At 36.2% G+C, this 26,803-nt stretch overlaps 1 protein-coding gene and 1 pseudogene across 1 annotated transcript; one reads left to right on the top strand and one right to left on the bottom strand.

Annotated features, from left to right (window-relative positions):
* Positions 1-1,585: 1,585 nt before the first annotated feature.
* LOC149840969 (signal recognition particle 14 kDa protein-like) lies at positions 1,586-26,182 on the top strand. The gene is made up of 4 exons (XM_090003503.1): positions 1,586-1,669; positions 1,916-2,009; positions 14,168-14,268; positions 25,613-26,182. Exons 1-4 carry the CDS (start codon positions 1,667-1,669, stop codon positions 25,757-25,759), a joined length of 345 nt encoding a protein of 114 aa, XP_089859629.1. The 5' UTR covers positions 1,586-1,666; the 3' UTR covers positions 25,760-26,182.
* On the bottom strand, positions 8,599-8,717 carry LOC149840970 (5S ribosomal RNA; annotated as a pseudogene).
* Positions 26,183-26,803: the final 621 nt, after the last annotated feature.

Here is a 26,803-nt window from a genome sequence, read left to right as displayed (position 1 = left end):
TATGTATTTATGTGTTCTTGAATAAATTTACAACACATGTAGTATACACATATGTGTTGGTTGCGTTCTTGCTGAGATTCACAACAGTATATATATACATATATATGTATAGTCCATATTTTGAACTAGCAGTATATATATACATATATGTGTTGTTCATATTCTGGATAGGTTCGCAACAACATATATATGTTGTCTGCATCATAAACAAGTTCACAACAACAAATATATATATATATATATATATATATATATATATATATATGTTGTTTACGTTATGGACATATTCATATCAACAATACATATGTATATATGTTGTCATATGCTGTTTACACCTCCTTCCCATGCATGTGCTATTTACACATGCTATCTGTATATGCCGTATGCATATATTGTCCATGCATGTGTTATTTGCACATATTGTTTGCATATGCTATTTACATATACTTCGGTGCTGATGTATATACTGTCTACATTATACTATCTGCATTACGTTATTTATGCTATGCTATGTGCCTTATGTTGTCTGCGTGTGATGTTTGCATTCTTGAGCAGATTCACAACCTAACATATATATATATATATTGTTTGCTTTTGTACAACTTTGCATCCTTATATATGTGGTTTGTGTTAGAACATAAAATTTTGATTAATGATGTGTGTTTCATGTTGACCGGAAAATCTTGCAATGCTAATTTATTACTTGGGATGATTTAATTCAATTTAATTTAATTTTAGTTCACGATTTAAATTTATTCTATATCTAAAATGGTTGATGTGTTGTGAATATTAAATCTATAATATGTTCCTGGTCATTGAGAGGTTTTTTATAATTGTTTAAAAACAAAAATTTATATGTTTTGAAGGTCAATTTTGGGTTGTTATAGACTTATCTTGAATGTTATTTTAGAAAGCTAATAAATAATGGTGCTTATATACCCGTTGACTCTTTAGAGCTTGATTCAGTTAAGACAATATCGTAAATGAGACTTTGTTAACAAAAAAATTATTTATAAAACTTTTGGTTTAAATCTTGAAGCGAGAATGTGAATAATTAGTCACTCGGCCAATGTTGACTCCTCTTGTGTGGCAGGAGCAGTGAGTGCATGTCACCACCTTGTGTTGAGACGTCTATGATATAGTTGTACAGGGTCAGACTAACCCCAGCTTTATGTGTCTTAAAAAAGAATGAGAGAGAGAGTACGCCGGTAGTTAGTCACTTGGTCATGGGACTCTGCTTATTTGGCAGGACACGTTGTGTTGGGACGTTACGGGTTTGAATCCCTGTGGCACAGTCACTTGGTTACACTTACAGCATGATGTCACAATTTCACAATTGTTAGGAAACCCGTGAAGTATAATTTACAAAAAAGCAATACAACTTTCATTTATTGCATTTACCCGGCCACTTTTTTAATTTATGTTTCAAAGACATGCTTGGTCTTAAAAGTCCATTACAAAGGCCATTGTTTGGCCAGACAACGCGGCTAAAATGCCCTCATTGTTGATTTGCTTAACAAAAGACGAAGCATGACGTAAGATGTCAGTTTTTTTAAGAAAAGGGTAAAAATGTGATTCTATACAAATACAATAAGGGTTTTAGACAGAGAGAGAGAGATCTGCGGACGATCTCCTTCGTGCTTGTTCAACTCGTGCACTCGTAGCCATGGTAACGTCAACTTCCTTCTCCTCTTTGATCGGTTTTTCCTTGTTTATGATTTGAACAGAAATGAAGAAATTTTCCATCTTGGGGAGGACGAAATCTGCTTGAATGGTTCTCTTTTTGATCACCCAATGTCGTTTTTAGCAGAATTTACTTCTTTCTCTTCTGATGTGTACTTCCTCTTTGTTTCTCGATGGACAAACTTTTTGTTGGTGGTTTCCTTTTCTCAATGCTTCTGTTGCGGAATCTCAGGTTCTCCTTCAGCCCGACCCCTTCCTCAATGAGCTCACCAGCATGTACGACCGTAATAGAGACAACGGTTCCGTGTGGGTTACTCTGAAACGATGTATGAATCTCTCTCTCTCTCTCATTGTGATTATGGTGTTTGATTTTGTTTTGTGAATTTGGTTTTCTCTTACCAATATTTTAGCATTACATGTATAGAATCGTATGCTTTATGATGATCGATTCAATGGGATTTCGGTGTTTTTAACAGTTATATTGGCAATAATAAGATTAAGGAATTGGGTTTTGTTTTTTCTTATGAAATTTTGTTTTTGTTGTTATGGTATTCTATTGACTCCTTTCCCTTTCCTTTTTGCTTCTTTTTATGAGTGAATTCTGGTTTTCATCTTGCTAATGGTCTTTCCTTCTTTGTGAACTTGGGTTCCGAACTTCCGAGGCTATGATTTCCTCCCTTATGGTAATCACAGATCCTGGATTCTGCCTATAGCTTTGATAACTAGCAGTTGGTACAGGCCTTTTGTTTGACGTTTTGCATATTTTTTTCTTTCTTTTCTCCTCCAAGTCATGATTGCCTGCGGAATTTTTAGTTTCTGCTTGTAGATTCTTATAATGTGGAGGAATTGGTGTAGCAAGTCGTGCTTTTTCTTCTCGTTGTTGATGTGTTTGTTTTCTTCCTGCCTTGAGAAGAGATAAATACACGATGAACTCCAGAGAGCTATAAAAAGAAACCGATAAATGTGATAGAAGATTGGCAATATTGCAATACCCACAACCAGATGCGCCCCATGCAAGCCAATCAAAACTGCTTGGGGCATTCTAAGCTATTCAAACTTTATGATGCTCTTAGTGTGATTTTTATAAAGAATGAACTCTTGCTGTTATTTTAGGTATTTTTCAATTAATCCTTAATCTCTTTAAATGATGAGGCTGTTCTAGATTTGTTTTCTGCAATGAATTATGGAAGATGCATGATGCTTTTCATGCATACCATAAAGCTCTAATAGTTCTTAAGGTTTAGGTTTATGTTCAGATGTATACATGCATATAAGCATTGTGGCATTTTAAACATCATCCATCACTGTTAAAGTATATAATATATATACATGTATTGTAACTGAAATACCCAGCAAGGGTATTTCAGTCTTTTCACTGTAATAGGCGTCAGCCCATTAGGGACTGACCGCTCATTAGGGGCTGACAGCTCATTAGGGGCTGACAACCCTTTTTCACCTTTTTACTTTTTGTTTTTTTATAATTTTTTGTTTTTTACTGTTGGGCCAGCTCCAATATAGCTGTTGGAGCTGCTCCCAACAGTCATAAATATGACCGTTAGGAGCAGCCCAACAGCCATATTGGCTGCCCCCTTTAGCTTCTTGTATTATAAATAGGCCTCATGGCCTTTGTATTATTTTATCTCTTTTTCAAGAGAGTTTTCTATGCAATATACTTTCTCATTTGACCCTTGTGTGGGTGGTGTGATTATCCAATCAAGTGTTTCACTTGATTGAGGTGTGTGTTCTTGCATATTCATCGGATTCGATCCACTTTATTACATGATATCAGAGCTTGGGTGTTCCAAAAGCCATTTTTAGAGAAGATCGTGACAATATCAAGAGGAGGATCGTGAGCTTGGCAAAATACAATAAATCATGAATTGTTGCATCGGAAAGCGAACCACTTCGGAAAAAAATCTTGTATTTTCTTCCTCATTCTCTCTTTCTTTCTTTTCTCTCTCTCTATCCACTTGTTGTAAATGGAGAATGAGAGGGAGCTAATAGTCCCCATTCCCATACGCCTAAATGACACAAATTATGTGATGTGGGCATCCATAGTAAAACATAAAATATGGGAAAAGGGACTTTGGGGATTGGTTGACGGCACCGAAAAGGCGCCTAAACTCATTTTTACAAAAATCGAGAATGAAAAAGAAGTTGCGCTTCAAGGAGAGGAAATAGCTAAAGTCATTTCCGACTATGAGAAAAGATGGAAGGAATAGAGGATGGGTAATTCCAAAATTATTGGATGACTCATCAATAGTGTGGACATCCACAAGTGTTCTAGTTTGGCGAAGTTTGACTTCGCTAGTGATGCATGAAAATACCTTAAAGACATGTATAGTCTTAAGGATATCACACATATATATAATGTCCAAAACAAAGTAAGGACCATGACTCAAGAAGAGATGAGCATAAGATAATACTACAATGCTCTCTCTCTCTCCTTTGGGGTGAATTGACTCTTCTTGAACCAAAGTGGCATTGCCCACAAGATGTTGAACTCCGCGAAAATCAAATCAAAGCAGAGCATTTCTATCAATTCATAAATGGGCTTAGGCCCGAATTTGAAGGAACTAAATCTGCTCTTCTTCATAGAGGAGGATTTTAAAAAGGGTGGAAAAATGATTTATTATTATTGTTATGAACCAGGACACATCAAACCTTTTTGTCCGAAAAGAAAGAAGGAGGATCATAAAGAAGACAAAAGAGTGGCTTCGGTTGAAAGGAGTGAAATGAACGACTCCAAATGCATCGGTTCACTCTCTTTAGCTCAACTAATGGAGGCACTACAACCTATGCTTAAAGCTCAAGTTACTTATTATTCGGGAGCGACCATATCTACAAGTGACAACCATGGTAAGACCTCTTGGATCCTTGACTTCGGTGCTTCATTTCATATGACCCCTAATGAGTCTATATTGACCGAATGCAAGTTTAATCCAAATGATTCTTGTGTTTCAACTGCCGATGGCACATCTTTGAAAATTAAAAGTTTTGGTATTTATCAAAAAACATCTATCTTTCACATACCAAACATTAGACAACAACAACACCTACGCCTTCATCCCAAAACAATTGGGGTCGGCGATATGAACCAAAAAATAAAATCATTCTGGGTCTTCCACATGAATCCTTCTCCTCCAATCATTTCTATCAAATGCCATGTCCTCGGTGAGGTTCAAAGCATTCATATCTTTTCCTATCATCTCCATCCAAGTCTTCTTAGGCCTACCCCGACCTCTTTTAACTAATATATTTTCCCATTTCTCTATCCTTCTAACTGGAGCATCATTAGGCCTTCGCGGAATATGTCCAAACCACCGTAAACGATTCTCTCTCATCTTATTTTCAATGGATGCAACGCCTACCTTCTTGCGTATCTCCTTGTTTCGAATCTTATCTTTTATTGTATTTCCACACATCCATCTAAGCATACGCATCTCAGCTACACTCATTTTTTGAATATGATGTCTCTTGGCAGGCCAACATTCCGTACCATATAGTAAAGCGGGCCTAATTGTCGTCCTATAAAACTTTCCCTTCAACCGCAATTGCATTCTACGATCGCACAACACTCCAGTTGTACTTTTCTATTTCATCCACCCAACCTTTATCCTATGATTTACATCTCCATCAATTTCTCCATACTTTTGAATGATACAACAACAACAACAACAACAACTACGCCTTCATCCCAAAACAATTGGGGTCAGCGATATGAACCAAAAAAGAAATTCATTTTGGGTCTTCCACATGAATCCTTTTCCTCTAATCATTTCTATCCAATGCCATGTCCTCGGTGAGGTTCGAAGCATTCATATCCTTTCCTATCATCTCCATCCAAGTCTTCCTAGGCCTACCCCGACCTCTTTTAACTAATATATTTTCCCATTTCTCCAACCTTCTAACTGGAGCATCATTAGGCCTTCGCCGAATATGTCCAAACCACCGTAAACGATTCTCTCGCATCTTATTTTCAATGGGTGCAACACCTACCTTCTTACGTATCTCCTCGTTCTGAATCTTATCTTTTATTGTATTTCCACACATCCATCTAAGCATCCGCATCTCAGTTACACTCATTTTTTGAATATGATGTCTCTTGGCAGCCCAACATTCCGTACCATATAGTAAAGCGGGTCTAATAGTCGTCCTATAGAACTTTCCCTTCAACCGCAATGGCATTCTACGATCGCACAACACTCCAGTTGCACTTTTCCATTTCATCCACCCAACCTTTATCCTATGATTTACATCTCCATCAATTTCTCCATACTTTTGAATGATGGATCCCAAATATTTGAAATAATCATTCACCGGTATTTCTTGCTCACCAAGCTTCACTACACTCCCATCACTACTTCGTTGCTTACTTAACCGACATTCCATATATTCAGTCTTACTCTTACTCAACTTAAAACCTCTAGCTTCCAATGTCTGTCTCCATAATTCTAACTTAGCATTAACCCCAACTCTAGACTCATCAATCAAAACAATATCATCAGCAAACAACATACACCACGATACATTTTCTTGAATTGATCTCGTAAGCTCATCCATCACTATCGCAAATAGGAAAGGGCTTAAAGCAGATCCTTGATGTAACCCAACCGTTATCGGAAAATTGGTTGTCACTCCTCCACAAGTGCGGACATTGGTTACTACTCCTTCATACATATCTTTAATTATACTAATGTACTTGAGAGAAACACCTTTCTTCATCATTGTCCACCAGAGAACATCCCTAGGTATTCTATCGTATGCCTTCTCCAAATCAATAAAAACCATATGCAAATCTTTGTTCCTCTCTCCATATCTCTCAATAAGTTGTCTAAGAAGATGTATAGCTTCCATAGTTGATCTTCCAGGCATAAAACCAAATTGATTCTCCGATATCATGACAACCTTCCTCAACCTAGACTCAATCACCCTCTCCCAAAGTTTCATAGTATGACTCATGAGTTTTATACCACGATAGTTTGTGCAATCTTGTATATCACCCTTATTCTTATATAAAGGCACCAAAGTACTCTTCCTCCACTCATTAGGCATCTTATTTGTTCGCTAAATCAAGTTAAAAAGATTTGTCAACCATTCTAAACCTTTCTCTCCCAAGCATTTTCAAGCCTCGATAGGTATACCATCTGGGCCAACTGCCCTTCTTGATTTCATTTTCTGCAAAGCCTCTGCAATTTCTTTCTTTTGAATCTTGCGCATGAAGTCACGATTTATCTCATGAAAAGGAATGGAGAAGTCTCCAAGATCTTGAGCATGACTATCATTAAATAGCTTATCAAAATAATCTTTCCATCTCTCCTTAATCTCCTCATCTTTGACTAAAACCCTTTGCGTTTCATCTTTGATACATCTAACCATACCCAAATCCTTCGATTTCCTATCTCTCATCTTTGCAAGCCTATAAATATCCTTCTTGCCTTCTTTGGTATCCAACTTGTCATAAACCTCCTTAGATACCTTAGCCCTCGTGTTTCGAACAACTTTTTTAGCTTCCTTCTTTGCTAACATATACTTCTCCAAATTCTCATTATCACGACTCTTACTTAGATTTCTATAACACTCTCTTTTAACCTTAATAGCTAATTTGACATCCTCGTTCCACCATGATGTATCCTTACCTAGTGGTGCACCGCCTTTAGACTCACCCAATACCTCCTTAGCCACTTTTCTCATGCCACCCGCTATCTTATTCCACATTGATTCTGAATCCTCCTCGAGACACCAATCAGCTTCCTTAACTACCTGCTCTACAAACATTCCTTGTTTAGCTCCTTTCAGTGCCCACCACTTAATTCTAGGATCTATCCTATGTCTATCCCTTTTGCGGCATTGTCTAATTCTAAGATCTAAAATTAAAACTCTATGTTGTGTAGCTACACTTTCTCCCGGTATAACCTTACAATTGATGCAACAACCCCTATCTCTCTTTCTAAGTAGGAAAAAATCTATCTGACTCGTATTAACCCCACTTTTAAATGTTACTAGGTGAGACTCCCTCTTAAGTGTTTGCTAAGATCATATCATAGGACAAACAAAAATCTAAAATCCTTTCTCCACTTTCATTTCTTTCTCCTATACCATAGCCTCATTGGATACTCTCAAATCCATCCCTACTAATGCCTACATGTCCATTAAGGTCACCGCCGATGAAAAGCTTTTCTCCATAAGATATCCCTTGTACTACTCCATCTAAATCTTCCCAAAATTGATGCTTAATGGAATCATCTAAACCTACTTGAGGTGCATAAACACTAATAATATTAATAATATCCGTACCTAATACTAATTTAATAAGTAAAATTCTATCACCCTTCCTACGGACCTCAACTACATTATCTATAAACTGACGACTCATAACAATCCCTACTCCATTCCTATTCCTATTTATTTCTGTATACCAAATCTTATATCCCCAAGGTTCTATCACTTTTGCTTTCTCACCTACCCATTTGGTCTCTTGAAGACATAAAATATCAATCTTTGTCCTACACATAACATCTACTAACTCTACCAACTTACCAGTTAAAGACCCTATGTTCCAAGTGGCTAACCTAATTTTATGGTCTTGGACTAACTTCTTTACCCCCATCCGTCCAACAAAGTGAGAGAACCCTTGCCTATTTGACACCACACCCGGGCGCCGGTGTAACGCGTCGCTTCTGGGCGACGACCTAGCAACCCTTGCCCATTTATCACTGCCTCCGAGCCTAGAGAGTACAACGCGTCGCTCATTAGGGAACGCCCCAACGAAATTCTCATATTGGTTCATTTTCATAGGGTATGACAAAGTTTTTATGCTGGCTGTCACAGGCCTACCGCAACCCTCCTCCTTTATCCGGGCTTGGGACCGGCAATGTATAACTAAACAGTTATACACAGGCGGAGTTAAAAAAGAGAGTGCAACACGAGGACTTCTCAGGAGGTCACCCATCCCAGTACTACTCTCGCCCAAGCACGCTTAACTTCAGAATTCTGATGGGATCCAAAGCTTTAGTGTTGGTATGATTGCACCCATACTTTTGAATGATAGATCCCAAATATTTGAAACAGTCATCCACCAATATTTCTTGCTCACCAAGCTTCACTACACTCCCATCACTACTTCGTTGCTTACTAAACCGACATTCCATATATTTTGTCTTACTCTTACTCAACTTAAAACCTCTTGCTTCTAATGTCTGTCTCCATAATTTTAACTTAGCATTAACCCCAGCTCTAGACTCATCAATCAAAACAATATCATCAGCAAACAACATACACCATGACACATTTTCTTTAATTGATCTCGTAAGCTCATCCATCACTATAGCACATACCAAACATTAGAGTAGTACCAAAATTAAATTTAAATCTTTTATCGGTTTCTCAAATTACGGATTATGGTTACAAAATAGTTTTTTCATCTAATGATTGTCTAATACAGGATCTCCAGTTCAGGAAGCCGATTGGGCGAGGCCATAGAAGAGGAAATCTCTATGTCATGGACAATCTTGAATTACCAAAACAACTTTTTTGTAATTTTGTGGAAAAGAAAGATATAGAAATTTGGCACAAAAGACTAGGACACCCTAGTATGACCAAATTACAATTGTTTCAATTTATTTCAAATTGTAAAGAAAAAAATTTTGTATGTGAAGGTTGCATTCTTGGCAAAATGAAGTCTTTACCTTTTGGACCAAGACACCTTATAACTAAGAATCTATTTGAATTAGTGCATTCAGATGTACGAGGACCGACTCCGGTTGTGTCCAAAGGAGGTGTTTCCTATTATGTTGTGTTTGTAGACGATTATAGTAGACACTCTTGGATATTATTTCTAAAACACAAATCAAAAGTATTTGATTATTTTAAAAAATTTCATAGTTATTATAAAGAATCAATTTAAAACCAATATTCAAATCTTTAGAACTGATTCCGGGGGAGAATTTATGTCAAAAGAGTTTGAAAATTATCTTGACCTAAATGAGATTGTTCATAAAAAATCATGTCCATACACTTCTCAACAAAATAGACTTTCCGAAAGGAAGCACAAACACATTATTGAGACCACTAGAACACTTTTAGTATCTAGAAATGTTCCAAAAGATTTTTGGGCCGAAAGCCGCCCTTACGACGGTCTATTTGATAAATAGAATGCCTTCCAAAAATATTGAAAATGTCTCCCCTATTGAAAAAATTTGTAAAATGTATCTTGATTACAAAATGTTGAGGGTCTTCGGGTGCAAGTGTTTTGTTCTTACCAACAAGAATGATAAACTCTCTCCTAAAGCAATTCCTTGTGTGTTTTTAGGCTATGCCGAAAACCAAAATGGATATAGGTGTTATGACATTGAAAGAAACAATTTGTATGTTTCTTGAAATGTTACATTCCTTGAAAATGAAAATGATTTTTTGAGGAGAAACGCATTCTGGATCAGATCATAATCACCCAAATACGAAATCTGGTTTCTGGATCTACAACAGGCCTATCCGGTCAGAAACGGCCAGGTTCAAGCAGTTACCGATCTCCAATCGACCTGATTTTTGGATATGTTGCAGAAGACACATCCAATAGGTCTGTGTTAAATTTTGGCGTGATTTCATTCACGAAATCTTTGACTTATAAAATCTGGAAGTCGAGGGGCATCCTTGACACCTGGCGCAGTCAAGATTTGTCAGGCCGATCTTGTGCAGCCCATATTTTCTTCATTTTTTTGAGTTTTTCTGATTTCTTTTCTTTTGTATTGAAGTTTTGTGTGTCTACTTCGTACCCTGTTTTTTTGAAATTTTTTCTGATATCAGAGCACCGAGTTTTAGATGTTACAAACCGATCAGTCGGATCCTGTCAGGAATCCGATCGACTGGCACTATTGACGTCATTTTATGCTTATTTTTTGGTCAAATCGAGCCAAGTTTGGGGCTGTAGTTCGCTGACGAACATAGGAACTTACTTACAGTTAAAATTTTGCAGTGGTGCAGTCGATGGCGGAGATTTTAACAGACCGGTTTTTCTGGGTCAGTCACAGGACAACACAAAACCGACTAGTCTCTGTGTGTGGGCTCGGGCGTCGATTGACCCAAGTCCATTTTCGTTAGTTTCTTTCATTTTTTCTGTGTCAAGTTAGTTTTATATTGTCTAGAGTTTGTCCTAACATTGGTCTGAGTTGGTTAACTATTTAAATAGGTTAGGTTTGGTTTTTATAGTTGTTTAGTCAACCCGATCCAATCGGCTAGCGCAGGGAAGGGCATATTCGTCCTTTCACTTGGGCAGCGGTTCAAAGCGGACCTCAGGAACATTTTGGAGGTCTGAACATGTCTGCTACAATAGACTATACGCTGGTTTTCATCAGAAAACCAGACTTGGTTCGTGTGCAAACTTAGTCCAATCAGGTAGACCCGAGTCTAGCCAGTGATGTGGTTTAATCATCACGGTGGTCTAAACCGTATGCATAGTCGTGTCCTGCCATCTGAGGTTGCATTTAGGTCTGTTTTTAGAGTTGTTTAGGTTTATATTTACAGTGTCTTAGCTTGCACGTAGGTCTGCATTAATAGCTTAGATTTAGGTTACTCTAAATCTTGCGCAAGCAAGCTTCTTTTGGTGTTTGCATTGTTTTGCAGGTGAGAGCAGGAACCTCGTGTGTATCATCGTGCTAAGGACTTCAAGTTGCTGATTTCATTTACTTTTATTTTTATTTTTTATTTCATTTAGTTAAGTAGGGCCTTAGGCCAATTTTAATTCGGGTTGTATTAATTTTTAATTTATGTTCGACACTTGTAATAGGCTTGGTGCTCGATTACTTTTTCACATTTTTATTTTAAGGCAATAAAAAAGTGTGAATTGTGTAGAATACATAGCCTAACTTCGTTCCCTATGGATTCGACCCGAACTTCATTAATTTTGTGTGTGAACCAGTTATTGAAATTTGGTGTACGGTTTACACTTATGTTTTATTGAAAAATCAATTTGAAAATATATTTCAAAACAAAATTACACTACCTACCCATCCCATTACAATTACAATAATACAATCATATTAAAATTCCTATTTGACACAAAAAATAAATTTAAATTAACCCATTCATACATTCCATAATAAGAAATTCAAACATTCTCATAAAAAATATCAAATAGCCTTACCAGTGATGAAGGCTGCTTTGGAGCACGAGATGTGACTTTCTGACATTTTCGATAGGGCTCAACTAACAAAAGAAAATTTTGGTACACAAAAATGGTTAAGGTGTAAGATTTTGTGGTGTGCTTTGATACCAAAGCTGTAACGACACCAACTCATCCCCGTTGAAAAGTGATTTTTTTTTAAACAATTGCGGAAACAAACCCAGAGACCCGGGACCTTACAGTCATAACCACAATCCATGTCATAAGGGATCTTACACCACCATTATCCAAACAAAAATAACTTTATTCATCAATAAATAAATATTGAGAATAATGAGTAAAGGAATGTCAAATAAAACAAAATATAGAGCAACTTTGTCCCAAAGTAAATCGACGAATAGTCACTCAGTCCTCGTAGCTCTTTGTAGTAGTTTGTCTCATCACTAGGCTTCAGACGTTGTAAAAACATAAAATATACGATGTCATAATCATATATCCTGCGTACAAATTTTTCTAATGAATCAAATAAGCAAGAACATAAATAAAATTTATGCAACATTTTAGAAGAATACATCTACAACAAATTCATAATTCAATTAACCATTCATGCATTAGAGAATGATCATCATACAACATCAACATATCACAATGAAGAGAACAAATAAAGATTCATGAACATGAATATGCATGATGTCGATGCACATGCATGAATAACTTATTATCTTTTATTAGAGTTTTCTTTTTATATGCATGTCCTTATTAAATGCACATAATTTTAATTTCACTTTCCATTAAAACTCGAATTTCACTTGAATTTCGTTTGATTTTAAAGGTTGAAAATAAAATTTTTTATCACACTTCGGTTGGCTCGTTTAAGTCTTGTCAATGAGACCTGAGCCCAGTCTAGACTCAATTATCACACCCTAATATCGAGGGTTCTACCTATATTTCTACAACACAGCCAAATTTCAGAAATCTCTAAATTTAACTAAGTATAAAAACACATGATATTACAACTGCTGCATTGTTATCCCTTGAGTAGAGGTTAATAGATTTTAATTAAATACTATAGAATTAATTGCAGAAAGCAAATGTATCATCAAAATTAACTTTTAAACTGGACATTGTTTTAGAATACAAAATTTTAAATAAATGAATGTTGAAAGAGAATTGTATCAAAACTATTTTTTCAAAAATGGCATCAAAACTGAAACTTTATTTGAATTCTTTTGGGGTTTTCAAGGTGCTGTTATAGGTCATGAACTTTGCAATGCTGGAACTTTTAATGCCTTCCTTTTTACTGCAAAATTTGTGGTCTATTTTCTTTGGCTTGATAGTTGAGTTCAGGGTGAGGCTTTCAGCATTCTAACTGTACTCAAATAGGATATTAAGGCCTTTAGATTTCGTTCTACTCTTTTGGATTTTAATTTTTTTTTTCAACTTATTGAAATCTAGTCGTAATTCATTTCATTTTGAAAACTTGGGCTTTCTTGGTCGTGGCTGTTATACATGGTTTTCTGCATGTTGTATCCAGATTCTTACTATTGAAATATTTATTTTAACCAGGGTTACCGGAAGCTTCTTAGGTAGGTGGGAAGCGTGCTTCCCACAAACTCACTTTGGAAGCACGATACTCCTTGCTTCCAAAACTTCATGAGAATCTTGATTCCTCCATGGTTCTTCTATGCTTCCCACAGGCATTGTCCATGCTTCCTATATGCTTTTCTCACATTTTTTTTTCATGTTTTCCACGTGCTTTCTCTCACGCATCCACTCACTTCCCATTTAAAAATAATAATTAATTCTTTTATTGAAAAATCATGAAATATAAGAATAATCAAATTTTATTTTAGTTTTTATTTGCTTCTTGTTCGATTCATATTCAATTCTCATATTGCTTCCTTTTTTATTTCTGCTTCGCTTTCAAATTGATGCTTCAATTCTCGCCTCTTATAAATTTTAATGTCTCGCTTCCACTTCTTAGTCTGACAATTTTGATTTTAACTCCTTTTCATTAATATTTATTTATTTATTTATTTATTTATTTATTTTTGAGAGAATAATAACTATTATTTATTTATTGATTTATTTTGGTAGTGCTTATTTGCATTGTATGATATAGGCATGTTATTTTTTACATTTTCATGTCATTAATCTGTTGGGGCTTTTTGTCATGGTATATGTAAATACATTAAAACTGGGAACTTAACACAAAGTGATTTTGCTTTTTAATTTTGATCTTTTGTTGTTCTCTTTATGATTCATTCTATGTTTTCCAGCATCTTTGTAGATTCCTCATCTAAAAATTTGTCTTGATTCTGTGCTGGCATATGGGTTTTCCTGTTGTAAATTATGGTGGCTATAAAGCATGCCTAAGGTTTAAGGCAAAGAGGAAGCTGGATATTGATGCTTCAGAATATAAATGCCTTGTACGGGCAACTGATGGTAAAAAGACAATCTCTACAGTGGTATGTTTTGGTCAGCCTAAATGCTTTTACAGTTTTTTTTCTTTAGGTTATTAAAATTGTTTCTAGTTTCTACTGTTAATTGCCTAACTTTTTATCCTTTCTTTATCTTGTTTGCAATTTAGTGAAGTAAAATATCTATGTAGAAGGTAGATCTTGTAACTTAGTGATTGACCAGCAAAGGAATTAAAATTTGTTTTAAAATCCTCGTGGTAAACTTGAATGCTTTTTCAGAAAATCTTTTATGTCAGGGTACTGAAGAAGAGAATTATCATTTACTCATTCTCATATGTTGCCTGATGATAGGCATACCTGAACTAGATATCCAACTTGTTACGTGCTACTTTGTTGGGTATGCACTTGGGGTAGCATTATTTGCCATGGATGACTGATATTTGTCTAACCTTATAGAGGTACATACCAAGGTTGCCAGATTGGGAAGCAGAAGTGGGAAATGACTTTGGAAGCAGGAGAAGCTGAACATTTTAAATTTTGTAAAAAGTGAGAAATGGAGAATCTATTTAGAAGTGAAACAGGGTTCGAAGAACAAGTGAAACAAGAATCTAATGGGAAGTGAAACGACAGGATCCACGCCAATTAGACTGACTGGCATAGACCTAGGTCTGTGCCAGTCAATCTAACTGGCGTAGACCTCTTGGGTCTTGACATGGATCAGAAACAGACCCAATCCATAACCAATCTAGGGAGGGAAGGACTGCTCCAGTCAGTATAACTGGCACAGACCTAGCTCTGCACTAGTCAGTATAATTGGCGCAGACCTAGCTCTACGCCATGTAATGGAAATACAGAAAGAGTACAAGTGGGTGCCTCTTATGGGCATACAAGAACACAAGAGCATACATAATCAAGACTACTTATGGGTCAATGCAAGAGCATCACACAAGCCACTTAGGGGCTAAAACACAAGTAAAATATAAGAATATTATTAAGAGAATGCTTGTTAACAAGCTTAACATACAAGAAGGGTTACACTCCCTATTTATACACAAAAGGAAGCAAAGAAGAGTCACTGGGAAGTGCTCCTAACAGCTAAAAATATAGCTGTTGAGAGTATTAAAAATGTATATGTATATACACAACGTTTATATATATATATATATATATATATATATATATATATATATAGGATTAGTAACTAGGGTAGTTAGTTTTTTACTTTTTAGTTTAAATTAAACTAGTCAACAAAGGTTGACTAGTCAACTCAAAGGGACGTTGGGAAGGTCCAACGACTCTATTTAGAGCCGTTGGGCCTCTCCCAACTATAATGAAACACTAATGAGAAAAGATAATGTCACTAAGTGACTAAGAGATGCACAAGTATACAAGCAATAGGCCACTAATAGGCAAAAATACAATAAGCCACAAAGTGGCAATTGACAAACACAAAATGAGAGAAAGAGTGCTAAAAAAATATGAGAACCTTTATTGAGAAAAGCTTAAACATGCTTAAGAATACATGGGGCAAAGCCCCTTATTTATACACAAAAGGGAACCAAGGAGGGGCACTCATAGAGTCTTTTGAGCCCCTCCAACAGTCATATTTATGACCATTGGAGGGGTCCAACGACTCTATGGTGGACCCCTCCTTTCATAATGAAAAGAAATAAAAAAGAAAAAAAGAAAATGAAAACTAAAGAAAAAAGGAAGAAAGCATATCTCTAATGGATATGCGTGTATACATGTGAAAAGATTATTTTACCCTTAGTGGGTATTACAATATATATATATATATATATATATGTAATAACAATATATTTTAACACTCCCCCTCAAACACACGGTGAGATCATCGAGAGTTTGCTGAGGAGAAAGTAGAAGCGAGGTAATGGCAATACTTTGGTGAAAAACTCCACTAGCTGATACTCTGAAGTAACATAGGGTAGTTGAATAGTAGTCATAAGAATTCATCTCGAACATAGTAACAATCTGTCTTTGTATGCTTTGTCCGTTCATGGAAGGTGTGGTTGATAGCAATGGAAATAACACTCTTGTTGTCGCAGCACAACTTTGAAGGAGTAGAGAAAAGGACGCCTATATCTTTGAGCAAACTTCTCAGCCAGATAAGTTCAGTGGTAATGGTGGTCATCGCCCTGTACTCAGCTTCTGTGGAAGAAAGGGACACCTTCTGTTGTTTCTTACATATCTAAGAAATTTATGATTCTCCAAGAAAAACACAATAGCCTGTTGTAGAAATACGATCATTGGGGTTACCCCCCGTCAGATTCAGTATAAGCAATTAAATTAAGAGATGAAGAAGATGATAAGAATAGTCTTTTTGTTATAGTTTCTTTTAAATATCTGATAATTCTCATGATAGTCGGCATGTGAATAAAAGTAAGAGCAGTCTGAAATTGGCTTGCACTGTGAACAATATGAGTAATATCTGGCTTGGTAATAGACAAATATGTTAGTGATCCAATCAACTGACGATAAGGAGTGGGATCTTCTAAAAGAGTTTTATCATTGGCTCTCATCTTGGCATTGATTACTTCGGGAGTGTCTCTACTTTCTTTTCGTCAATTAATCCAGACCTAGCAATAATGTCTGATGCAAGCTTCACTTGAGATAGAACATGCCTCCGAGGGAAATATGCAACTTCAATCTCTAAAAAATACCTTAGAAACCCAAGGTCAAATATATCAAAATTATTTTTGAGAATATTTTTAATAAGTTCAATGCTCTTCTTATCATTTCCAGTGATGATCATGTCATCAACATCTCATGCCTTAATAGTTTTTTATAGTCTAAGAGAACTTTTTCTCTTTCTTTGTCTTTAAAAGTTTCTTCTTTGATTTCACCATCTTTCCCACAAATAGATTTTGTGAGAATAGGTTGAAGTTTCGATATGGAGCCATCAACATAGTCTCACAAGTCTTTGCCAACTAATTTTTTTTCATGGTGGTGGCCCACATATTATAGTTTTTCGCATCAAATTTGATGGAAACAACCGTAACTACTTTTTTGGCCATTATACCAAAAAAAGAAAGAGTAGAGGAAGGCAACAAATCTATTGAAGAAGTTTGATGACACACTTCCCGAGGTAACAAACCAACAAACCAAAGCTTTACCGCTCTTCACGATCTTCATATATGAGATACAACCCAAGAGCACCAATGCTCTGATACCATGTAATGAAAATACCAAAAGAGTACAAGTGAGTGCCTCTTGTGGGCATACAAGAACACATGAACATACATAATGAAGACCACTTATGGTTTAATACTAGCGCACAACTACACAAGTCACTTAGGGGCTAAAACACAAATAAAAAATATAGGAATATTATTAAGAGAATACTTGTGAACAAGCTTAACATATTAGAGGGGTTACACCCCCTATTTATACACAAAAAAAGCAAAGAAGAGCCATTGAGAAGTGCTCCCAACAACTAGAAATATAGTTGTTGGGAGCACTTCTCAAGAACTAGAAATGTAGTTGTTGGGAGCACTTCCAACACCTCTATTCCAAGGGCATTATAAGAACTATAATGCCCTTGAGGAAAAAAATAAAATTCATTAAAAAGGAAAACCCTAAAGTTTCCTCTAGGAACACCACTAATTCCATATTATGTAATAACCAAAATACCCATAATGGGTTTCACGTATTACATAAAAAAAAATATATACTTTAACATGCCAATCATGTTGTTTGGTGTAAACCTAGGAGACTTTTAGGTGGAAAACACTATAAATACTAAGGTCGTAAGTATCATATCGTTACCCGTATTGGTCGGGCCCAAAGTAACATTGTATTATATTGTATCATAAATGTATTGTAAAATTTTAATAAAATTTTTTCAAAAATAAAAAAAAATCAAGAAAAATCAGAAAAAATAGCAAAAATTCTAAAAAAATCATATCACATGAAACAATGATGAATTGCACAAAATACAACCATAAAATCACATATGAAGCATTTATGTCTCTATGAGTTGCATAAGACATTATCAAACATCAATTATCTCACAAGAACAATGCAAAATATTAAATATCTTGCAATTAAGAACATGCCACAAAACTCATGCTTTAATATTACATAAACAAAAATATTATGGCAATAGTTGCACTCAATTTTCAATCGGTTTTCACTCATTACTTGAGTGTCCCCTTCCCATGCTGAATCATCTTATGTCATCTGTTTTGGAGGAGTGTGGAGCCTTATTTCTACCTTGATATAAATCTTTAATTTTCGCAGATCTAACTTCTCCCTAGGCGATTTTTTTTGGAGAGTAGCTTTGTAATTTTACTCATAATACAGATTTTTTATCTTAACCCATATACTGATTTGAAAAATCGTGGAAATGCACTTTTTTTTACCTTAATCCACTTATTTGAATGAAAAAATGGTGGAAATGCACTTCTAATGGCCTCTAGACAAATGGAGAAGTTGACCCTCAAAAGGTATTTAAAACCCAAAATAAAAAAAACAACTTTCAGCATTTTTAAAGTGTGCCAAAGATGTATCATACGATACACCTTGTATCATATGATACAACACGATACAGGAGTGTATTGTGCGATACACCCGATATGGGTACGATACACACTCGTATCACGCTACGAGTGTGTATTGTATCACAAAACCCAGAAGTAATGATACGTATCATATCGTATTGTACGATACATACACCAATGATAAATACCCCTCTTATGACTCATTTCTCACATATTCTAAGATCGGTCAAACCCTCTCGCATCTCGTCTTCCCCTTCTCTGTCTCCCTCTCCCTCTCGTCTTCCCCTCTGTCTCCCTCTCTCTTATTCCCCTCTGTTTCCTCCCTCTCTCGATTCTCCTCATCCCCCTCTGTCTCCCTCTCTCTCTCTCTCGTCTTCCCATAGGCAGCAAGAGAAGCAGAAGGAGGGGAGGAGAAAGAGGAAGAAAAAGGGGAGCAAGAGTGTAAACAGCGACACCCAAAATTTGTCCCCATTTTTTTTAATATCTTCTCTTTTTTATAAACCATGCTTTTACTTTCTTTCGAAAACATAGCAGAAGTGTTACAAACACATTTAGGGACAAGAAAAATCTAAGATCAAATAATAAAAGCATGGCATATCAAAACATGCTAGAAAATTTGCCAAAACATAATTTCATTCATTCATTCATTTTCAATATCAGTGTATTTTACAAAATGTCAAACGTAGATATCATATCCAAATTTTTTTACAAAAGATACATGTATCAACAACACCCAACAAAAACCCCGAAGCAGCTCCAGGTCCACCATCCAAAAGTCCGCCAAGCTCAGTGCACGTTGCTGATCCGCTTCGCCTAGTCATCTCCTGAAAAATATGAAATTTAAAGGAATGAGACTACAACATGTCTCAGCAGTGTTGTGAAAAGCGTTGAGGCATAGCGAGGCGCTCCACCAAAAACCGAGGCGAGGCGTAAAGCGTAAGCCTCAATTTTTTTTTTTTGAAAACTTTAAAAAAAATCTAAAAAAATATCTAAAAATACAAATAAATAAACAAATGCTTTATTGATGAAATAACAACCAATAAGAAATAGAAAATCTCAAATAAGTACTAAAAAATATGAGATTAACATATAAAAGTAACTAAAAACTGATTATATAATTGGAAAATATATGAGATTAACAAAAAAAAGTTAAAATATACTAAGAAACTTATTACATAACTGAAATAACTGGAAAATATGAGATTAACCTACAAAAGTTAAAATATATGAGATTATTCTAAAAAATATGAGATTAACATATAAAAGTAACTAAAAACTGATTACATAACTGGAAAATATATGAGATTAACCAACAAAAGTTAAAATATACTAAGAAACTGATTACATAACTGAAAAATATATGAGATTAACCTACAAAAGTTAAAATATATAAGATTATTCTAAAAAATATGAGATTAACATATAAAAGTAACTAAAAAACTGATTACATAACTGAAAAATATATGAGATTAACCAACAAAAGTTGAAATATATTAAGAAACTAATTACATGACTGAAATAACCGAAAAATATATGAGATTAACCAACAAAAGTTAAAATATAGTAATATACTAAGAAACTTATTACATAACTGAAATAACTGGAAAATATATGAGATTAACCTACAAAATTAAAAAATTTTTTTGCACCTCAGGCTTGCGCCTTGAGGCACACAGGGCCGCGCCTCAAGGCGAGGCATGCCTTTTGCGCCTCAAGGCGCATTTTTGATAACACTGTGTCTCAGTATGGTCCCCAAGAACTCGACTCGATCCCTAGCAATGAAACTTACACACAAGGCCAAAACACGAGTCAACACTCGAAAAAGCCTTACAAGGAAGAAATGGCTAGCCAAGTCCTAGAGTCAACCCACACCAACAAATACATCCGAACATACATAGCAAGGGTTGACCCTCTTAACTCAGGAATCGACTCTGTAGGTCCACTCTGGAAAAGCTCATCAACACAGGGAGTCGACCCTTCAGGTCACTCCTCAAGGCAACACCACTCCATTACATGACTAAACTTATGCTTGAGTGTTTTATTAGATCTTCCATTTAGTTTTTGTTGTTTTAACCGAAATGCATCCACGCATCTTTAGTTTCTCTTGCAATTACTCACCACAAGGGGCACCAACCTTATGGCTAACTATGAGTACCTCGGACCACTCAAGGGGGGTCATTCAACCACTAACTTGTTCATTTTACCCCAAGTTGGACACTGAGAGCCGACACTAGAGTTTGAGATCCTTCGTCAAGAAATCCCTTTCCCTAGAAGATTGTAATGCACTACCGAAGCTAATGGCCAAAGCTATAGTCCCCTAAGCCACTGTGGTCGGGGATTGGGTCTGCAACCCAAGAAGCAACATAGATACACAACTATGTCACATGGGTGCGGGCGCGAGGATTCGGCACTTCCGAAAAACCCGGGTGCGGGGGTGCGGCAGGGGCAAAAAAATAAAAAATAAAAAATAAAATAAATATATATATATATATATATATAAGGGGGTCCGGGGGTTCCCCCGACGCGGGTTTTTTCAAATTTCATTTTATATACAGCTGCACGATAGCGCATCCATCTCGTCAGCAGTGAATACTAATAGTCGGCAAGGCTACCACCATCATTATCATTTATTATGGAGAGAGAAAATCCTTTACGAAAAAGAAGGATCAGCAAGGCTACCACCATCATTATCATTTATTATGGAGAGAGAAAATCCTTTACGAAAAAGAAGGATCAGCAAGGCTACCACCATCATTATTGTTGAGACTAAGAGGTTTTTTTGTTAAAAGTTTTCTAAACTAGAGGTCATTTGAATTTTAATCTTTAATGAGGGACCTAGGTGTAATTTCGTTCTTTTGACTATCTCTATTTAATATAGAGATTAGTCCTAATCCAAGTGACGAGTTATATTGTTTCATACAGCCGTCTCTCTCTCTCTCTCTCTCTCTCTCTGCCTCGGTTTCTGCTTTTGCTTCCAGGTCGTTAACATGGTATCAGAGTTGTAGATCTCGGGAGCATGATCGATCTACACACCACAGAAAAAAAAATCAAATAAAACCGAAAGAGGTGGAAACAGGTGTGTCGCCCTTTTTTTTTTCTCTGATGACAGATCTTTGACACGATAAGTGTGTGTCATTAAGATCTGGATATGAAAAGTTTTTGTTTGTTGCTGAAAAAAAAACCAACCGAAAGTTTCTGGATGTCGTGATTTCTATGCTTTTGCGTGCGCTTGTTATCGTGGGTCGTGAATGTGGTTGCCGAGTTCCCTGCTGAGTCGTGATTTTTTTTTTCTTCCAGCGATAACATGCTGTCATTGGTTGTGAATCTGGGTGCCGAGTTCTTCTCGGATCTTATTTGGCTGTTCATTTTCAGAACATGAATATCAGCAGGTGTGATTCCTGCTGTGTCATGATTTTTTTCTCTTCAGTCGTAGCATGAGTGCTGTGAAAACAAAATGTTAATAGAAATTTCTGTTCGTGGAAGCAGCAGGCGTGAGCAGCAGTCTGTGTCGTGATTTTTTTTTCAGCCGTAGCAGGAGTGTTGTGAAAACAGATGTTAATAGCAATTTTTTTTAAGCAGCAGGCTGTGTCGTAGTATTGGCTTGTGAAAAGTTTTTTTTTAATTAGTACTGCTGTTGTGTGGAAACATATGTTGCGTGATTCTATTGTTTGGGCCATATCGTAGTATTGGCTTGTGGAAAGTTTTTTTTAATTAGTACTGCTGCTGTGTGGAAACATTTGTCACCTGTCAAGACTTCATTTCTGGTGTGACAACTTGTGTAGTCGTGGACTTGCCTGACGTGGGGTTATAACACCCGCTGTTCACGTGAGTAAGTCTATTTTTTTTTTGTTGAAATCGGATTCCATATTCAGTATGAGTGAATCTTCGAAATGTGACTCCAAAATTGAACATATTGGGGAATATAAGGCTTTTGCAAATCCCTTCTCGTATGGTTCCTCTGTAAGGTTGAATGAAACTAACTATGCCAGGTGGTCCAGAACTTTTATGATGTCGGTATCTGGACATCGTAGAAAACATATTTTGTTGGAAGATGAACCTAATAAAAAGATTGGAAAATACGTTACTTGGGATGAAGATAATGACATAGTTATGTCATGGATCATGAATAGTGTCGAACCCCATATTGCAGAGGGTTTAATTTATTATCGTACAGCCAAACAGATATGGGATAATCTTCGAGATACATACTCACAAGAGACTAATGTGAGTCGTATCCTGCAAGTCGAACAGGAGATATATAATTTGCAGCAGGGAGATCAAACCTTGGCCCAGTACTATGCCTCTGTCAAAGCTGCGTTTGAAAGACTCAATGCTCACAGGCCTCTTTGTTGCTCGAAACAAAAGGATCATCAAGAACAAACTATGGTTGCTCGGTTTCTTACAGGTCTTTCTTCAGAATTTTCTGTTGCAAAAGTCCAAATGTTGATTGGATCAGATGTACCTACTCTTGCTGATGCATACAATCGTCTGAGTAGACTTGCGATCTCTCTTCCACAATCTCAGCCTATGACTCAGTCATCTGCTCTTGTTGTCTCATCTGGTTTTGGGCGTGGAAATATTCAGAATACCAGAGGACGAGGTCGTGGACGAGGTATGGGAGGCAAAGGAAAACTTCAATGTACATTCTGTGGAAAATCTGGACATTTAGAAGATCGTTGCTGGGATAAGCATGGTCGGCCAACCTCTTCTTCATCAAAGTCTTATGCTCCTAAAGCAAATGTTACTACTCTCGAGGCAACACATGTACAGGGTAATATCTCTGCAAGTGACAGTAGTATCACCCTCAGTCGTGCTGAATATGATGAACTGATAGCTGTTCGCCCTTTGAGTTCAACTCCTCCAGTAGCTGGTGTTGCCTACTCAACAGGAAATCATCTTCATCCGACTGACAGTAATGGTATCTGGAATATGGAAAATTTAAATTCTCCGTAATCAGAGAGGATTTGCACAACCTGTTGCAAGGTACCTCAGTTAGCCTTATTTATAATTGTTCATACAGCATACTCTGATAAGGTTGCTGGGAAAGGCTTGACATTTCATTTCATGGTCACGGGCAAGCATGTATGACACACGATCAACACCATGCCATGAGCTAATTTATACTTTTTGAAATGACTTGAGTCTTGATATTGTTATTTGATGATCATTGGCATGACTTTCATGTTTCTTAATGTTTGTTCTTTAGATAGAGTTACATAGCCAGTGTACTATAATTTCATTGTCTAATAATGTAGGACAATCAAGTAGATAGTTGTCTGTGTCCTATGTTTCAAAAAATTGTCCATCTCTCATGTGTGTGTGTCTGGGAGTCCATGTGATAATAGTAGATAATAATAGATAATGAAATATTAAAAAGTTCAATGGCACCAGTAAGTTGGTTATAGCTCTAATGCAAAGGAAATTCTACTGTAACTGGATTGAATATGAAAGTAAAGAGAGGGATAAAGGAAGCTGTTGTCTTCCATCTTGTGTGCTTTGGTTGCCTTCTGGTTCATGTATAATTATGATGAAGAATTAGTTCATTAGTGTGGATCAGTACTAAGTTATGAATATAACAAGTATAGTGCTTTTAAAAATAAGTACACATCAAACAGAAGTTGCATAAGACACCAAATACGTAAAGAACATTTCCAAGGATCCATACCTATTCTAAGACAGGAAAGCTATGCATGATGACAATATTACATAAGTGGCCTCATTGTCCATGGCACCATCAGATTTTTATGATTTAAATGGATTTTCTCACATTCCAAAATGAGTTCCGTGGATGTCACTTGCCTCAATGGGAGACATGAATAGCATATCTGTCTATCATAACGGATTTGAGGAATGCCAAGTTGTCCTAGAAGATGGCAAGGTATTTTATAATGGAGAACATGAAAAGGACAAGATAAATTGGAGAACCTTAAAGGAATTACATTTGCATCTCTGGCAGGAACATGTAACTAATTAACCACATTCCTTTATATTAGTGATACAAGGAACGCTGGTTCAGTTTTGGGCCAAGTCTTCATCATCTCCATGTCTAAGAAATACTAACTGACCAGATCCCTTTTGGAGTTGGGTGACACAAGGAATGCCAGCTGAGTTACAAGCTAAATCTGCATAATGCAATTATGCAACATATGACAATAATATTTTGTTCATATTAATTATTTCTTGTGCATAACATTATTTGTTGTTTAACTAAAACAGTATGTCAGGTGTAGAAAAAATGAAATAAATGGATTTTACCTTATTTGAGGTGTGTGCATGTGTTAGGTGTGTATTTGTACACAACCACATGCATTGGTGCATCTTAAAGTTGTGTCCACAGAAAAAAATCTGTGTAATTAACTTGCTTGCACCATGGCCTTAAGAACAGAATATATAGTTAAAAATCTATGTAATTGACTGATGTGATGGCTTGCTTGCGCAGAGCAATCCATCTGTAGACTAACCATCTCAATTAATCTGCATCACATGAAACAGCTATTTGTTGTGTTACGTGGATTTCATGAAAAGTTGCTATGCCACCAAGAAAGCAGTACGTATTTCTATCATGCTGTCCCTCCTCTTTGCAATGCTTGTACAGTGAATGTATTATAGTTGTCTTAGATTAGTGGACACTATTAAACTAGTGCACCAACAACTTCTCTAGCTTCTTGAACAGTTGGTGTTGATTTTTATCTCAGCTACAGGAAAAAGGAAATGGCTGTAGTTCAAGAGGATTAAGCTGTTGAACAAAAATGCACTGTTGTGTATTTTTAATGGAGTCATTGCTGATGAACAGCTTTGATATGTTAACAATCTTATAGTGATTTTGAGTTAAGACTTTCCAAGTTATTTGACACCGAAATTTTTCTGCACAGCTATCTGCCAAGGATCATCTACGTTTCCAGGCATCTTATTCCACGGTTCTCAAGGCCCACATGGATGCATTGAAGAAGAGGGAGAGGAAAGACAAGAAAAAAGTTGCCGAGGCAGATAAACATAAGCCGACTTCCAAGACAACTTAAGGCAAATGTCTGATTCTCTTGCCGAAACATAAGCTAAATTTTGGCATTTGATTTTCCTTTTTCTTTTAAATTATTTCGGCTCTGGTTTTCCTCTACCAATGTGATCTCGATGAGTATTAGCGGAAACCATGTATTGGATCTGGCTCATCATAGTTGGGTTGCATTTCTTCTGCACCCATTCAAACAATTGATATCATTACTCTTTTAAAGTACCATAATTTATTTCTTAGGTTATGCAACCGGCTCTTCCACATGTTTTCGTAACTTTAAAATCATCTGGTTGATAATGCCTTCCCATAACTGCCCATGAGCAGACATTAGGAGAGGAATTCCATTATTGCAGAATTGTTTAGTTTGGCATCTGGTATTTATTATAGAAATGTTGTGTTCAATGATATATTTCTTATATAGGTTTCATGGAAATGTTATTTTGATTGCCATGAATGAGCTCATAGACCGGAGGTGGATAGCCGCTTAGTATTGTGCACCACCCATTTAACGGAGAAAATGACATGTTTCACGAAATGCTCTGAAATTTCTGGGATTGTGCACCATTCAAACAAGATCCGGCCTTGAGCTGTATGCCCATGAATCTCTGGGATCATTCAAACATGCTCCAAGTTTGTTGCTAAAGCTCGCACGAATCCAGGTTCAGATGCTATCAAGTCCTAATCAAGTCAAGTTTGGGCCTGACCAACCCCTTAACAACCCTAGCAATTAGGTTGTGGACCCATAATGTCAGGTCTGTTGTACTTTGGACCTCACCAACCCATTGAAAGCTATACTAAAGATTTTCAAGATCTGATAATTGTTTCTCATAGTACTTAGGGTGCAACGCTCCTTCTCATCTTAAGGAGATTTTTTTTTAAACATAGTGGACTTTTTTGAACCAATTTGAAACTATCTTCAAAATCAGGTGCGTCAGAAAGTTAGAATCAAACCATTACAATTATAATATCATAAAAAGATTTTATTTACTTTATAAATCAAATTTCAGGGTTTATAAAAAAAGAAAGTACAATTCAGTCTAACATGACAATCCTT

The sequence above is a fragment of the Nuphar pumila genome, chromosome 4, assembly GCF_984573655.1.
Source record: "Nuphar pumila chromosome 4, dmNupPumi1.hap1.1, whole genome shotgun sequence".
NCBI classification, from domain to species: domain Eukaryota; kingdom Viridiplantae; phylum Streptophyta; class Magnoliopsida; order Nymphaeales; family Nymphaeaceae; genus Nuphar; species Nuphar pumila.
This window is presented reverse-complemented; position numbering and strand designations above follow the sequence as displayed.